Source organism: Mustela putorius, unplaced genomic scaffold, assembly GCF_011764305.1.
Source record: "Mustela putorius furo isolate JIRA1106 unplaced genomic scaffold, ASM1176430v1.1 tig00003909_pilon_pilon_pilon, whole genome shotgun sequence".
Taxonomy (NCBI): domain Eukaryota; kingdom Metazoa; phylum Chordata; class Mammalia; order Carnivora; family Mustelidae; genus Mustela; species Mustela putorius.
In genome coordinates this window covers 31,338,186-31,354,316 of record NW_025422057.1, presented here as the reverse complement: position 1 = coordinate 31,354,316, position 16,131 = coordinate 31,338,186, and the positions used below count along the sequence as shown (strand labels likewise).

The following is a 16,131-nucleotide window of genomic DNA, read 5'->3' as shown; positions in this document are numbered from 1 at the left end:
CTGAGTCCAACTGTGTACTTGAAACTGTTCCCTTTGAGGTACTTAAAGAGTCTTTCAGACTCTTGTAGAAGTTATTAAGTATTAACAGCAAAAGAGCACATCAGAAAATTAATATAAAGCAAGAATTCAGGCCAGTGTCTGGCATAAGGTAAACTCTCCAGAAATATTAAGAAGGATATCATTGCCTGGTTTATAGCCATGGCCGTCCTGACTGGTCCTCGCCCAGTACAGCTAAGTGATCCTGTTATAAATCAGATCAGGTTACTCCCCTGTCCAAAACCTTGCAGAGACTCCCCATCTAATTCAGAGTAAACGTGGAAGGTCCTATAGTGACTCGTAAGACCCTGCAGGATCCTCTCACCCTCTTAATGCCTCTGAACTCCTCTTCTACTGCTCTCAGGGGCCAGGCTTACTTCTCGCTAAGGCTGTGTTCTAGCTGTTTGTCTGCCTGGAAAGCTCTCCCCCCCAGAGTCTACTTGGCTAATTCCTTTACGTTTTTCAATTGCTTGCTCAAAACCCCACCTTCTCAGTGAAGCCTGCCCTGTACACAGCACTTACCTTTCAGCATATCCTATAATTTATTTATTCCGTTCTTGTGTCTTTTCTGTGTCCTCTGCTCAAATCCAAGCTCCACCAGGGTAGATGTGTTATGGTCTAAGCACAGAGAGCATACCTGGCACATAGCAGATGCTCACTAAATATGTGTTCAGTAAATATTTTTATTCTCCAAATAAAAGACATTATCATTTCTTACAGCCTATGGGGAAATGTTCTGAGGTTTTAGCAGAGGAGTCCAGGAATACAACTGTCAGCACACATAACTGGGGAGCCGAGGACAGTCTCTCACTGTCCTCATTACCCCCATCCTCCCCAACCTTTCCCAACACATTGTGAGCAGCCATTGCTCTAAATCCTGGGGGCGGCAGCAGGGGTGGGGCCATGAAGATAGTGTCCCAGGGCTGGGAGGAAGCTCAGTGCCAAACAACACCGTCATATTTTCACAGACCAGCAGCTGCTGCATCCAGAATCTGCTTCACCCTGTTTGTCCACAACCCTGGCTCCCCCTGTGGCACATTATCAAAGACTTCTGTTTCGAAAGTCTGTTTTCTTACACATGGGGTGGTGATGGGGAAGGTCCCCGCAGCAGCCAGCTTTCCTAAAGTAGGAGATGGCTCCTCCCACTAGAGGGCGCCATTATTCCACGCTTTCCTCCTCTCACGGGGAGGATCAACATTTCTAGATCTGTGCTGCTCTCAGGTAAAACAACATGAATGGCAACTGTCCTCTATCTCAGGTTTCAGCTTTCACTCCCTGCAGCCTTAGAGCCCACCCTTGACCATAGGACATGCTATTCTGGGACAAGTGGCTCAAACCATCAGTTTTACAGAATCTCATCTGAGAGACTGAGTGAGAGGGAACCTTCCTTCATCCTCCTGTTCAACAAATCAAGATCAGAGAAGCTGGGTGACTTGCCAAAAGATGCACAGCCAAATAGGGACAAAATCCAGGATGTAATTTGGGTCTCCTGACTCCTCATCCTCTCTGACAATAGTGATATTCCAAAAACAAACCAAAACCAAAACTACTATTCATCCAGCATTTACTTGGGGCCAGCTATTATCCTGGAGACAACCCTCCCAACATTTATTTATTCATTTGACAAACATTTGCTGTACATCTTCTATGTGCCAGGCACTATTAGAGAAGAGAATATGGTTATGAACAAGCCAGGCTCCTATTTTCAGGGAGCTTACATTCTGGTGTGGAGGGACAATCGCAGAGCTCTGTCATCACAGAACCTTGCCCTCAGGGAGAAAATTGCTTTGAGAATGTTTAGTGGAGATAAATAGATATCTCACTGTAGAGAGTTAGATATCTCTAAACACGTAATATCAAAGACATTCTAGGCTCGATAGTCATTTATTTTAATTTTATCTCATCCAGCAGTTTGAGAGAGACCTCCGACGCTATGCCACGCATGAGCGCAAGATGATCCTGGATAACCATGCGTTATATGACAAGACAAAGGTAGAGTTGTCTACCCAAGATGGGCTTCTTTGATCATCATCCCAATGGTTAGCTCTCTTGAGCACTTTTTGTGAACTGATTTTAGTGTCCGGGTTCAATTTCCTTTGCCCTGAGTGTCCTGTTCTACCAGATCACAGTTGAGGACAGCTAGAAGAATCCTGATGGGAGCAAGCTCCCCACCTGGCCTGTAATGTACCTCAAGGGCTTTGGGCTCAAAGATGATGAGCTTGTTGGGCCCTGAGAACCAGTTCAGCAGTGAACATTAGCTGAGTTTGGTATATCTTTGTATCTTTAGTGAATAATTCCAAAGGAAACCAAGGATTTACCCAAATCATAAATACCACTCAAGTACCCCTTAAGTGCAATGAGCAGTAGCATTTTAAGTTATCATGTAGGTCATTAATGAGAGCACTGCAAGAGAGAGAGCAACAGAGCTGCCCTGAGATGTAGACAAGCAGTCAGCTGGGCTCACTCACCAGTTATGGAACTCACTCGGTATGCTAGATGTACACTGGTCATGATCCAAATTCATGCCTCAGCAAAATGATAAATTACTCTATGAATTATGAAGAGTTAAATATTCATCTGTTAAATCTGCATGCCAAAGTCTACTGTTTTTACAGTGGTCAAGGACACTAAACTAAGCTCAGAGGGGAATAAGACACAAAATAACTAAAAGTAATGATCTTGACACTCTAGGAGCTTACAGTCTAGCTGAGCTGTATTATTTAGAAGCTATCTCAATTAAAAGTCAAAAACCCACTCTAAGATGGCATAGCAAAAAAAGGGTCTTGGCTTATAATTGCAGCATCTGGGGGCAATACTGACTTCAGGTTGGCTGCATCCAGCTGCTAATGCAGGTTTCCCTCAGTGTTGGTTTCCTTCTCAGGCATGGTCTTCCCACGATTCCCATCCTTCCAGCTTGACAGAGAAGAACCTCTTTCCTAATAGTTCTGGCAAGAGTCCTAGTTGATATTCACTGGCCAGGCCTAGGCTGTGTACCCAACCTTGAACCCTTTACTGTGTGGCTCTGATTGGTCAGGCTTGGATCACGCTGAGATGGAATTAGCTCCACACCTGGTCCTCGTGGACCAAGAGCAGGGAGTGGTGGTTTTCCAAAGAAAAGTCAAAGTGAATGCTGTCAGATGAGAGGACTGTAGATTGGCAGGAAAGCCTCACCTGTCAAGCATGTGAGTGGAGGCACATTCACATAACACAATTTAAGAATACTTACAAATGAACACATTCTAAATAGTCTAATATAACGGAGTATATCTTGCATGCCCTACACTGTGCTATAGGCAAGAAGGAATGACAGAGAAGTGGTGCTTGGTCTAAAAGAGATCATGGGCTGGAAGCCTGGTGGGGTTTGGGGTGGGGCAGGTGAGGAAGGCCAGAGGGAGAACCCAACATATACAGGTATCTTATAATTGCTTCTTGCTTATCCTTATTACCTGGAACAGGAGTGCCTCATTTTGGCTGCACATGAGAATTACCCAGAGCCTTTAAATAGACTGGTCATAGGACCTCTTCTGAGATTCTCATTTCACTGGACCGGGGTGTAGCTCAGGCTTCAGTGTTTTTTTAGAAGTCTCATCAGGTGGTTCTAATGAACAACTGTAGTTAAGAACTACAGATCCATAGAAAAAATACCAACTGCTTATAACTAAATATGTAAAGTTGTCAAAAATTTACCTTAATCTATGAAATACCATATTTTGGGGTTAGAAAATATAAAAATTACAGAAGTTAGTTAAGATCTAAAGAAAAGAAGCCAGTTAGATGACTTTTTATAGTCAGAAGCAGGGAATTATGCTTTGGTAACAATTTATTCTGCCAAGACAATTTACAAGTAAAACTCACTATGTCAGCATCAAGATGTTTAAAAATATCTAAATGCACATATTTCTTTTTATACTTTCAGAAAATATTTCTCAAAGCAGAAAGTGAAGAAGAAATTTTTGCACATCTGGGATTGGATTACATTGAACCATGGGAAAGAAATGCCTAGAAAAAGTTGTCAACTTTTTTTCAGCCTTTTTTTTTTTTAGGTTAAGTAGATTATGCTTCATATTATAGTAAAGATGCCTTAGAAAAATATGAGATTCTTTAAGCCTTATTGAAATACAGATTGCCTTTAGAAATAGTTTTGAAAACATGATAAGGTAGCACCTGGCAATGGGTTATGCTCTAGTAGGCCATTTGTATGACTGGGGCTTAGAATTCACAGTGCATTTTTCCATAGAAATGATATTGAAATGGGTGGCTTATTTCCAGAGAAGCTCATCAAAGCCCACTTTTCCCACAGGGTAGCTGAGATACTGTATATTTGGAATAAAAACAGAAGGAAACAAGAGATGGTGGAGTCTTCTTTTTCACTCAAATACCATAAAATATTCTAAACAAAAATGTAACAAAATGAAAGAATGAAGAGTTGAAGATTTATCTTGAGGAGAGAAACAGTTTTAATGAGAAGATCAGAGATTCCAGAAGGGGTTCTAGGTCCCTTCTGGAGCTTTTGGAGGATGGGGTCTTAACTCCAGACTCACTGCGCTCAGGTCAAAGTCTACTCCTCTGATCACAGTGGAGCTGTGCTCTAGGTGTCCTAGTACAAGGCCACACACAGGATGTATTCCCACTGCTTTCACTCAGAAGTGCAGTTTCCTAAATGCCAAAGGAATATCTTCCCTGTTTTCTGTCTCTGAGTCTCTCTCTGGATCTTAGTGGCCTTTTCTCTCTCAGGGAGATGCTCTTTCTTGATCTTTTCATCTTAGGACACCCAGGGTAAGGGAAGCAGCTTTGAAAGCACATGTTGGTAGGTGGCAGTAATTCATCGGGTTTGTGTACTTAATTATTTGAAGAAGAGGGGACATGTTCATGAGCAATCAGAGGCCCTGAGTAAGAAGGAAGTGCCTCCACAGCACATCAAAGTGGAGTTGGTGGATGGATCCTGAGACACTATGGACCCAAGTTCTTCCATTAGGAGACCCTGCTTGTTCACCAGGACTCCTGGAAGCCATGGTGAAGGCCTGACCTGAGCCAGCTACAGCTGTCCACAGACTTTCCTCAGATGGCAAGCAAATTACTACTTAGCCCACCCTTCTGATTCTGTGTTCATTCACTCATGAGTCTTCTTGCTCTCTTTTCCTGGAGAGTGCAGTGGAGGCCTTTCTCTCCACTCCCACAAGTAGATATAGCCTTCATTTCTAATAATCTCTTGGAACAACACTTGCTTTCACTCCACCTTGTTTTCCCTCAAAACACACACACACACAGAGTCTGTTGTAGAATCACCTTCCTTAAGTACTGTCTGATCACAGACTCAAATGGGAGCAATGAATCGTCCAGCTATGTGCTACCCCTGTGGTCAGGGAACAGATGTCTCCACATGATTTCTACCTTGAGACATTCAAAAATAAGAAATTGCTTCCTCTCATACATCCCCTTTATGTTTTATTTATAGCCCAACTTGCACCACACTAGCCCTGGCAATCCTTCCCATGGAAGCCAGGTGTGATGGATTCCAGGGTTTTGTTTTTTGTTTGTTTGTTTTTGTGTTTGTGTTTTGAGAAAAAAGATGTGGAAAAAAGATGATAAAGCAAGACACACAGAAATCAAACCCTTTCCCCCAAATCATAAAGGAAAGCATGGGACAAGACTAAAATCCACAGGCTCCTTCTGGACCTCACTTGGTGATTCACTGCTTATTAAACAACAAGATCTGAGTGTTGGAATGAACCCTTAGCTCTGTCACCTACAGAGACAAACCAACCCAAAAATTTTCCAGATCTTCAAAGGAAATTTGGATTGGTTAAGAAGCAGCTTGGCATCTCTTATCACTCTGAGCACAAATCCCTGGGTTTTCAGCTCTGTTCCAGCTCTAGATTCTGCTCCTTGATCGAACTGTATCATTCCAGGCTCAACCTGGGCATAAGCCACCACAATCCCCTCCTTCTCTCCATTTCGACGGTGGGACGGTAAGTGTCAGGCATGGGCTCCTCGCTTCCTGCTACAGTCTTCACATATACATGGGCTCCTTCTGCTCCCATCAGATTCTTCTCATGTGTGGGTGACCTCCTAGGATTCTTGAGAAAACAAACAGGTTTTTCAAAAATAGAGCAAAGACTTCTGCTTCTGACCCAAATGGGGCAACAGCAACCAGATTACCCTCCCACCTGAAATAACCAAAATCAGAAAAAAACCAAAAAATTAAAACAATAGTTTTCAAGATGCTGGACATCAGGCAAGGAAGGATATAATTCTTGAGAGACAGAGAACGAATGAGAGGAGGCCTACAATTGCCAAGTTCAATGCCTTGGCAGATTTTTTTCTGGCCACTCAACTCTCTTCTGCTTAACCTTAGCTGGTGTTCCTTTTTCATTCCTTTTACCTTTAATCTATTAGTTCTTTATATTTAAAGTGAGTTTTTGCAGGCAGCATACAGTTGGATCTTGTTTTTATATCCAAACTGATAAAAAAAAATTTATTTTAAATTTTTATATCTCTACCTCTTAGTTGGGGTAGTTAGACCATTTATAGTTAATGAAGTCATGGTTGGGTTTAAATGTACCATCTTCCTATTTGTTTTCTGTTTGTTCTATTTATTACTACTTTTAAAATTTTTTTCTGCTTTCTTCCATAAAGATTTTAGGAGCATCTTATAGAGGTCCATGAAAAAAAATCTGTTGGGATTTATATTGGAATTACATTTATCGTATAGATTGCTTTGAGGTTGTTTGACATCTTTATGCTCTTTAGTCTTCATATCCAGGAGCTTGGTATGTAACTCCCATTATTTAGGTCTTATTTAATATATTTTACTGAAGTTTTATTATTCTCTACAAAGGGGTTACAGCTTTTCTTAGACTTATTCTTTAGCATTCTACTTATTTTTAATACCACTACAAAGTGGTATTTTTTAAAATTACTTTTTGTAGGTGATTGTTATTGATTTTTAGAATACAAAGTACTTTATCATATCCAGGAAACTTGTTAAAATCTCTCCTTAATTTTAATAATTTATCTGTAGATAAATTTGGCTTTTCTATTTGGATAATCATATCATCTGCAAATAATAACAGTTTTGTTTCTTCTTTCCCATTTTTATACTTTCTTCTTCTTTTTCTTTGTATTTTAATCTGTACTGAGGTATAATTGACAAAACAAGATTATAAGATGCTTAAAGAATATGATGTGATTTTTTTAGTATACATCCACATTGTGAAAGGATTTCCTTTATTGAGTTAATTTCTACTTCTTTTTCTTAATCTACTGCATTGACTAGGACCTGAAGTACAGTATTGAATGGAATTCTATTCTGTATTGAATTGAGCATCCTTGTTTCTGATCTTAAAGAGAATTCATTTTACCTTTAAGTATGATGTTTGCTGTAACTTTTTTAAAAAAATGCCTTCTTTCCAGTTAAGGAGGTTCCTATTCCATTTTCAACTCGCTAAGAGTTCACATCACAAGTGGCTGTTTAATTTTTTTAGACTCTCTTCTCCTATTGAGATGGTCACACAATTTTTCTGTTTTATTTGTCAGTGAAATAAATAATATTAAATTGATTTTCTAATATTACATCAACCTTGAATTCCTATCCAGCCAATAAAAATATACTGAGAACCTCCTTTGTGCCCAAGCTTCATTGGGTTGGCTCTTTTCCACATGAGTCCACATTGTACTTCTTCCATACATGGAAGGTTTAAAAACCCTTAGCTTTCATGTATTAAAAGTTGGTTAACAGTGATTAATGACATACAGTGATTAAAGAAAAGGTTTATTTGAGAGAGAGACAGAGAGCACAGTGGGGAGAGAGAGAGAATCTCAAGCAGACTCCCCGATGAGCCTGGAGCCCAGTGTGGGGCTTGATCTTATGACCAACCCTGAGATCATGACTTGAGCCCAAATCAAGAGTTGGACACTTAACCAACTGAGCCACCAGGCACCGCGTTGATACACAGTGATTTTAACCAAGAGTGCTTACCTCAGCAATCTTGGGATTGTCATAGATTTCTGAAATTTCACATGGCCTCTCAATTTCCTAAGTTGATAAAAAGAATTTAAAAAATGAAGAAGAAATGAAGGGTCACAGCATTTCCCTATGACAATGATTAAAATCAATGGTTCTTAAACCTGCATGCACATAAGAATCACTAGAACACTTTAAAAATAAAGTAACCAAACGGATAATAACCATCCCCCCCAAAAAAATCCATAAATGAGAGATACCACTGTAAGTTAACTTCATAAATAATCCAGGATTGACAGTGGAGAGAAGTGTGTAGGAGTAGAGATCAAACAAGATTGGCCACATTTTGATAATTGGGTTCATTATACTATTCTCTCTACTATAGTAGACATTTAAAATCCCTCATGCCACAGCCCTTTTGTCCAGAGATACCAATTTAATTGGTTTTGGTGATTGGTATTTGTAGTTATAGTATTAGTATTGGTAGCCTCCTAGATGCATGTTAAAGTGCACCAAAAGTTAAGAAACTATGATTTAAATAAATGACACCACCACCAACCACAATACACCTTACTGTGTTTAAATTTAACAGCTTGTCAACACATCTTAACAACCATGATCTCAGTCCATCCTCACAACCTCCTAAAATAGGGAGGGTAGTTTTTATGACTTCTGTTTTGGAGTAGAACTAACCAAGGCCCAGAAAATGTGAAGTCACTTGTTCAGAGTCACATAAGTCATAAAGTGGCAGAACCAGGTGTAGAGGCCAGGTGGTCTTTCTCCCATTAATGCTTATCAGTGTTGAGAACAATCAGGACTGTTCACAGAGGATGGAATTAGAACCCAGAGTCCACACAACACGTTTGTATTACAACCACAGAAACTTCTTGGGTATTGTCTGGGTGGCCTTTGAATTCTGAGCCTGGTCTCCAGAGCAAACCAGCATTTGGAGGGGTGGGGTGGGGTTGGTAGATTCCCTGAGGGCTGATGTGTGTTCTGATATAGAAAAAGGGCAAAGATAAACAGAGCCTATTCCTACCATAGACCCCTCAGCATCTGTTTGTCTCCTACCTTTCCTGAAATTGTCCCCACTCTCTTTACAAAGCTTAGGCCCTTCTGTCCTTGACTTCAGAAAACATACCCACAGTACAGGTGTGCATTTGCCATGGCAACACCTGTCCCTCTCCACAGTTACTTTCTGCCACCCCAAATACCATCCTTATTGCCACAGATTTCCTAAAGTGAAGGTGGGTGACAGATCAGCTCTGCCCAGAGTATAGTATCATGAGTCTGAGATAGAAATTGAGGGGCAGGAATATCCACCATCATGTCCCCCAGGAAACAGATGTGGATCCTGACACCCTCAGCCCAAAGCAAGTTCACTGAAATACTGACTCCTGCCAACACAACCAGACCCAAAGGAGCTTGCTAATCACCTCAGAGGAATCATTGCTGCTTCTTCTTCGGTGGATCAGCATGAATAGTAGGGACACCAGCAGGGCTGCGGCCACCAGGGATGGGATGCCTGCAGCTAATCCAAGCGAGGGCCCACAGTCCTGCCATACAGAGAAGGGCAGAGTCAGGTTCTCCAAGAATAAAGGGAAAGTTAGGTTGATTAAAAATAAAACAAAACAAAAACCTGTATAGCCTCTAAGTGTCATATACAAAATCAAAAGATTAATAAAATAATGTAGAAAAAGGTGTTTGCAATATACATGACAAATGACTCATGTCATAGGACTTTATTTATATAGTTTAAATCAATGGGAGAAGGATGATAATCCAGGAGGAAAAATGGGCAAAGGATATGAACAGGCCATTTCTACAAACAGAAATTCAGATGTCTCATCAACATAGTGAAAGCTGAGAAACAATTCAAAATGATTAGATACTATTTTAACCTATCAGTTTGGCAAAAAGTAAAAAGCTATATCCCACATCATTTTGATGTAAATGTATACATTTATTTGCACTACATGCATTAAGCAATTAATTTCAGATTACCTGGAAATATCAAAGATAATCTGCAGAATCCCTATAAATGCTCAACTCTCGTATGTAACATACCTACAAAGAAGTACACAAATCATAAATATACAGCTGGACGACTTGACATGTGGAACCCACGTAGCTAACCAGCACACAGATGAAGACTGGTAGGGACCCCAGAAGCTGTCCCTATACTCCCAGTAAAGGCCTGTGTGGCCACTATCCTGAATTCTGTCACTGTAGATTAGTTTTGTTTTTGTTTTCCAGGATCACCTAGATGGCCATGAAAAATATGTATGGTTTCATGTCTAGCTTTTTCTGCTTAACACTTTGGGAAAATTGCTTGTGATTTCTGCATGCTCGCCCTCATTTTTGAGCTGAGTTGGTTCTAAGAATAATTGTTGAGCCAGATTCTGTGTCTGGTGACAGTTCACATATTTGAACTTTACTCCTTGAAACAAGGTTAGGAAATGCCTAGAGCATTATTATTCCCATTTTACAAGTGACCAAACCGAGGCTCTATGTGACATACTTACTGCTTCTTTCCCACTTGTAGCAGGTGGGGAGGAAGTCTGTGTGGGGAAAAAAAAAATACATCTTAAAAAAATAAAACCACACAATGCACATTATACAAACAGCCCACCCAACGTTAAGCTGTAATGCCTAAATGCCCTAACTGGAAGATCCAGGGTCCGTGCTCTTTACCGCTGGGCTACACTGCCATCCGTGACCCAGTTTTTGTACTTGATAGTTCGGTATGGCTCAGCAGAGACTGACTTGCATATGTATCCTTGTTCCAAACCCCCCTGCAGATAGGCTCTAATGAGCCCCGTATTCCCCTCTCACCTACTTCACTGGGCACTGGCCTTTTAGTCATTCAGCTGCACCAAAAAGGAAGGGTTATTTATTATTTTTTTCTAAGTTTCATTTATTTATTTGAGAGAGAGAGAGCGAGAGAGAGCACAACAAGCAAGCAGGGAGAGGGGCAGAGGGAGAGAGAGAATCCTGAAGCAGGGTCCCTGCTGAGTGTGGAGCCTGACCCAGGCCTCGATCTCAGAAGCCTGAGATCATGATGGAAGCTGAAATCAAGAGCAGGCCCCTCCCACCTACTGAGCCACCCAGGTGTCCCCAAGGGAAGGGATATGTAGTAGAACATAACTGCCAGATAGGGTGACCAACCATCCAGAGAACTGGCCCAGGATATAGGATGTGCACTGCTAACACCAGACAGTCCCAAACTGGGATGGCTGGTTGCCCTACATGGGTCCAAAGAGGGGAGGGGACAGTTCTCAGAGAAATGGGCTATGAACAGAGAAGGCATTACACACGGTGATGACTAGCATTTACGGGCTCCCCTCTCGCTCTCACTCACCTCCGCGGCCCCAAGCTTCTCTGAGTTACCCTCACAGGGTAGGCCAAACAAGAATAAGACAGAACCTGGGGTCTCTACAGACCTAAGTTCAAGCAGCCAGGGGGAATGTTCCAGCTGGGACCATATCAAGGGTTTTGACAGGTACGAGAGGGCTGGGGCTTGGAGGGAGTTGTGTGAGGGCCACAGTGAGAGGGTGAAACAGCGAGCCCAAGCAAGACAGATTCTGAAGGCAGGGCCCTACTGGGAGGGCAGAGTGGATGGGACAGAGATCCAGGGCGGCCAGTAGTGGGCGCCAGAGGCCGGCAGTGAGTCAGGAGGTGGCCCCTTTCCCCGGCTCTCCAGGACTATGCCCCCCGCCCCTCCGGTTACGGTAGAAAGGATAGCTGGCTCACGCATCCTCTTACCAGGTAGATTCAGTTTATTCTCTTTGAAGAACAATGTAACTTATCAGAAAAATTTGGCACGGCCACCAAACGTACTGAAAAACCAGGCCGGGAAAATGTCCGTCTCAATCATAACAACACTGCGGGTCGGAGAACAGCCCCCCGCTGTATTATCTGCACGCAACGTGGGCACAGAAGACAGAAGATCCGCTGTGGACCGAAACTATATGCCTTCCTCAACTCACAGTCTCTGTCGGACTTGGAGGTAAATGCCATACTCGAGAGCCATAAACCGTTCATTCTTGTTGACCCAACAACGCCCCTTCTAGAACACAGACTAAGGAAATCACCTTAAATGCAGACAAGGATTTAGCTGTAACTCGATTTATCACCAAATGATTCTTGACTGTGGCTAATCAATTAAAGAAACAGTTCACTTGAACGAATATCATGTGACCATTCTCAGTTATGGTTAAAAGGGCTGATGGAAAATATTCATCATAAAGTCTATATAAAATCACATGCAGAGTAAGAACACGTGGTGCAAGAGACAACAAATGTCAAAATATAGGTAAAGTCAGAATATACGTAAACTCAAGCAGGACTAGAAGGAGCGACACCAATGTTTTCTGCTGATCAGAATTTAGATGTTGTGATTTTTTTTTCCTATTTTACTTTCAAAATGTTTGTGATTTTTTTTTAAAGATTTTATTTATTTATTTGACAGAGAGAGATTACATGTAGGCAGAGAGGCAGGCAGAGAGAGAGAGAGGAGGAAGCAGGCTCCCTGCTGAGCAGAGAGCCTGATGTGGGACTCGATCCCAGAACTCTGGGATCATGACCTGAGCTGAAGGCAGCGGCTTAACCCACTGAGCCACCCAGGAGCCCCAATGTTTGTGATTTTTATAATTAAAGAACTTTGTCTCAACACCTCTCCCCACAACTTCTTGTAAGGGTCTGAAAACCTGCAGTTCATCCCTCAGCTTGAGGTCCAAGTGAGGGAGCTCTGCCCGCCTCTCCTCACCCCTGCAGGCACCTCGGTCCACTTGCCCAGTGATGGGGAGCCCGCAGCACTTACCGTGTTGGCCAGCAACGTGAAGTTCAGTGAGAAACTCTGGAGGAGAGAAGGAAACATTAATGCTCCGGGAATGGCCAGTCGGTCAGGAGACTGACCCCACTACTGACTGTCACCCACCCTGGTGGGTCTCAGGAAAATTCACCAATTCCACAGGATCAATCAAACCCCCACCTCTGCTCCCAATCCTGGCTCCTCTCCCCTTCTCAGAACCCCAGCCAGGGTCCCGTAAAGGAGCCAGCCAGTGATTGCCTGATGGGTCCCAACCCAGAGGGCAGCAAAGACCACATTAGAAATTCAGCAAAGGGCTGAAAGTTTTGTTTTTCCCCCAGAACTCTTTTGAGGGACGGAATGGTGTGAGCTTAGAAGTAGTTGGTACTTTCTGCTTGGGTAGGAAGTAAAGGCCACGAGGGGCAAGTTCTGACAAGAACACCTGCTCCAAACCCCCTCCCCAGGAGAGAGGGTGTGAGCAGGACAAGGCTTCTGTGCCTGCTGGGTCGGAGACAAAGCTTCCAGGCTGGGACAGAGCTGCTTAGGACAACAGAGGAGAGAGTCACGTTCTGTTCCCTCCCCTCACTCAGCACCCAGCCTCAACTCTCCCCCAGATATGGAGTCAATATCAAGATCGCGAGCTCCATGGGACACCAAATTGTTAGCTTCTGCAGAGCCTCCGCTGGCTCCTTCTTCTTGCCCGTCCCCATCTTCTGTCACTGGAGTTTGGGCTAGCCCATACCAGTCTTTCCACGCTGCTCTTCCCTGACAACAAGATAGACACTCTTCTAGGACAATGCTAGAGCAAGAGGAATATCTAGGCCACCTTAGGTCCGGGGCGTCTTACTCAAGGGACCCAACCGCTGCCCTTTGCACTAACACCAACCAAGCCCACAGATGCTGCAAGGACACTTGGTGGCTACTGTATGGGACACAGCTGCCCAGAGCCTTATCTCATCAGTGAATACTGGGTACTGATGTCAGCAAACCCAAGACAAAGCTCCCTTTGGGGGGACAGCAGAAGGAGAAGAGCAACAACAAATGGACCATTGCATGTGCTGTTTATCAATATTGGGATGACAAAGATTTTGGCCAATTTCAGAAAGACATTCATATTTTGTAGAAATAATGCTCCAGTGCTCTCGTGGAGAGAAAAACATCACATCAGTTTGGGTGGGGAGAATCCGAGGCAGTGTCCTTTAGAGAGGCTGCCGGGAGGGGTGAGGCAGCCCGGGGCTTGGAGTCACCTGAGGTGGATCCCAGTCCAGACTCAGTCACTTAGGAATTGTGTGGCCTTGGAAAAGTGAGTCAGAGTCTCTGGTCTCCATTCCCTCACAGCAAATCTATCTTCCTAGGCTTCAAACAGGGATAATGTCAACCTGCCCTGCCCAGAAACCCAAAGGGAAAAACATCATTGATAGCTCCTTCTGAACTGTAAAATCCACGGTGGGGTGGGGGGGTTGTCACATGATGTCATGTTCTTCATGGTCTGGCCAGCACGGAGCAAGGCACAAAGAAGCCACTGGGAAGTTCTCATAGATGAAATTGTGTACCTAGATGAGCAACATTCCGAGTACTGGAAGTTGCTACATTTCTTGCTAGTCTACGCACTATATAATATCTACATAATGGTTCTAAAGGCACCTGAAGACCTCAGTGGCCAAGTGTCCCTCATTATGAGCTTCCCATTCATGAGGGGAAGAAGGGAGAGGCAGGATAATTACTGTTATTGAGGGGATGCTGTAGGGCAGACCCCACAGGCACAACCACCCTGTGAAAGAAACCCTATCATCCCTACCTCATGGGTGTGGGGACTGAGAGCAAGAGAGGTTGCTGGTAAGTGGTCTGGGTCTGGTTAGATCACGGATCTTCCTAGCTCCAATGCCGGAATTCAACTCCTTTTAGTAATCTCTTTAATAAAAAAATTCCCAGAAGCCTGTTCTAACTCAGCAAACTTCATTTGATTGAGTCATGCCCAAATACATGTCAAAAGCCAGGAAGGAAATCAGAACATTTCCAGTGCAACTTCTGAGTGTCTAACCATTGCTGATCGGTGACAGTAGGCGGACTGAGCAGATGAGGACAAAGGCGGGGATGACACCCCCTGCTTCACCCGGGAAATGAAGTTAGCCGAAACATCTACATAGCACCCTTGCTGTTTGTAGGGGTTTTAAACACAAAACCTTAATAGTAAAATAAATGGTGAGAGCAGCAAATATTAGATGAGAATTGTTTTAATGATTAGTATTTTGCATATAGGAAAATAATTTTTTAAAAAATCCCAAGTCCCCTGAAGTCCTAACACCGACGGGACAGTCATATCTGCATGAGATGTGAGCTTTCAATGCCTGGGAGTCATTTCTTAATAACGAGAAGGGAAGGTTAGGGTGAGAAAAGATGCTAGCCTACTCACCATTTCTGATGGCCTCCCAAGAACCTTCTCCAGCAGCACCCGCGGCGAGCTCTGTTCTTAGTGTTGCTGGCTTGTGCTTCCCATTTGTAGGAGCAACAGCCTGGGAGAGCCAGGGTGGCGGGGCAAAGGGGTGGCCCCATGGGAGCTCTGGCCATTTATGGGCAGGGGAGTAGCCGAGTCGTCTGCCCATCCCGCAGGGAGACGGTGTCCTGCTTCAAGGCCACTGTGGATGGCCCCATCACCCATCCCCTTTGTTTTCTTTTTCTCCTCTTACTTTCCAGGCTCCTTCCTCAGCTACACCCCCATCTCAGCAAAGAACCCACGGCTGGCTCGAGAGCTCAGTGGCTTCTGCGGCCAGCAGCCCTTTAGAAAACAATGGGATCCCCACTCTGAGGCTGGCCGCTCCCTCCCCCTCGTGGACCGCTGTCCCTGCAGCCATGGGTAGAGTGTGCCAACGGTGTCAACACAGAGGTTGGCCGCGTGACGTGTGTTGGAGCCTGCTCTGTGTCCGGGGCAGGGGCTGTGGCTGCCCCAGCGAACACACTCCTTGGTCCGTGAGCGGCCTGGCGGCATGTCTGGCCTCACCCCCTTTCTGTTCTCACATTTTGAGCGGGGACCCTCATAGAGCTGGAGGAAGCCACTGACAAGGACGGCTTTCTAGTTTTTATGAGGCCATTGTTAGGAGTTTTTTTCTTTAAAACAGTGAAGGAACTGGAGTCCCACGCCAACAAAACAACAGAATTCCAACCGATAAATCTGATCACTTAAATGAATGCATTCATTATGGTTCAACAAATCTTTCTTTCTATTTTTTTTTTACGGATTTTATTTATTTATTTATTTATTTGACAGACAGAGAGAGACAGCGAGAGAGGGAACACAAGCTGTGGGAATGGGAGAGGGAGAAGC

At 43.6% G+C, this 16,131-nt stretch overlaps 2 protein-coding genes across 3 annotated transcripts in view; one reads left to right on the top strand and one right to left on the bottom strand.

Annotated features, from left to right (window-relative positions):
* The window catches only part of DNTT (DNA nucleotidylexotransferase), a 38,601-nt gene extending 34,219 nt beyond the window's left edge, over window positions 1-4,382 (top strand). Inside the window, exons 10-11 of one of the 2 annotated variants that reach the window (XM_004749591.3) lie at window positions 1,948-2,028; window positions 3,953-4,382. In XM_004749591.3, coding sequence (XP_004749648.1) covers window positions 1,948-2,028; window positions 3,953-4,039 — 168 coding nt within the window. In that variant the 3' untranslated portion in view covers window positions 4,040-4,382. Of the gene's footprint in view, window positions 1-1,944; window positions 2,029-3,952 lie in introns of both variants that reach the window. The other variant, XM_004749590.3, reaches the window with a different exon arrangement.
* OPALIN (oligodendrocytic myelin paranodal and inner loop protein) lies at window positions 4,126-15,579 on the bottom strand. The gene is made up of 6 exons (XM_004749594.3): window positions 15,223-15,579; window positions 12,822-12,857; window positions 10,525-10,560; window positions 9,436-9,555; window positions 8,015-8,071; window positions 4,126-6,113 (listed from the first exon to the last, which is right to left on the bottom strand). The coding sequence occupies exons 1-6, from the start codon at window positions 15,223-15,225 to the stop codon at window positions 5,937-5,939; spliced, it is 429 nt and encodes a 142-aa protein (XP_004749651.1). The 5' UTR covers window positions 15,226-15,579; the 3' UTR covers window positions 4,126-5,936.
* Between the last annotated feature and the right edge of the window lie 552 nt (window positions 15,580-16,131).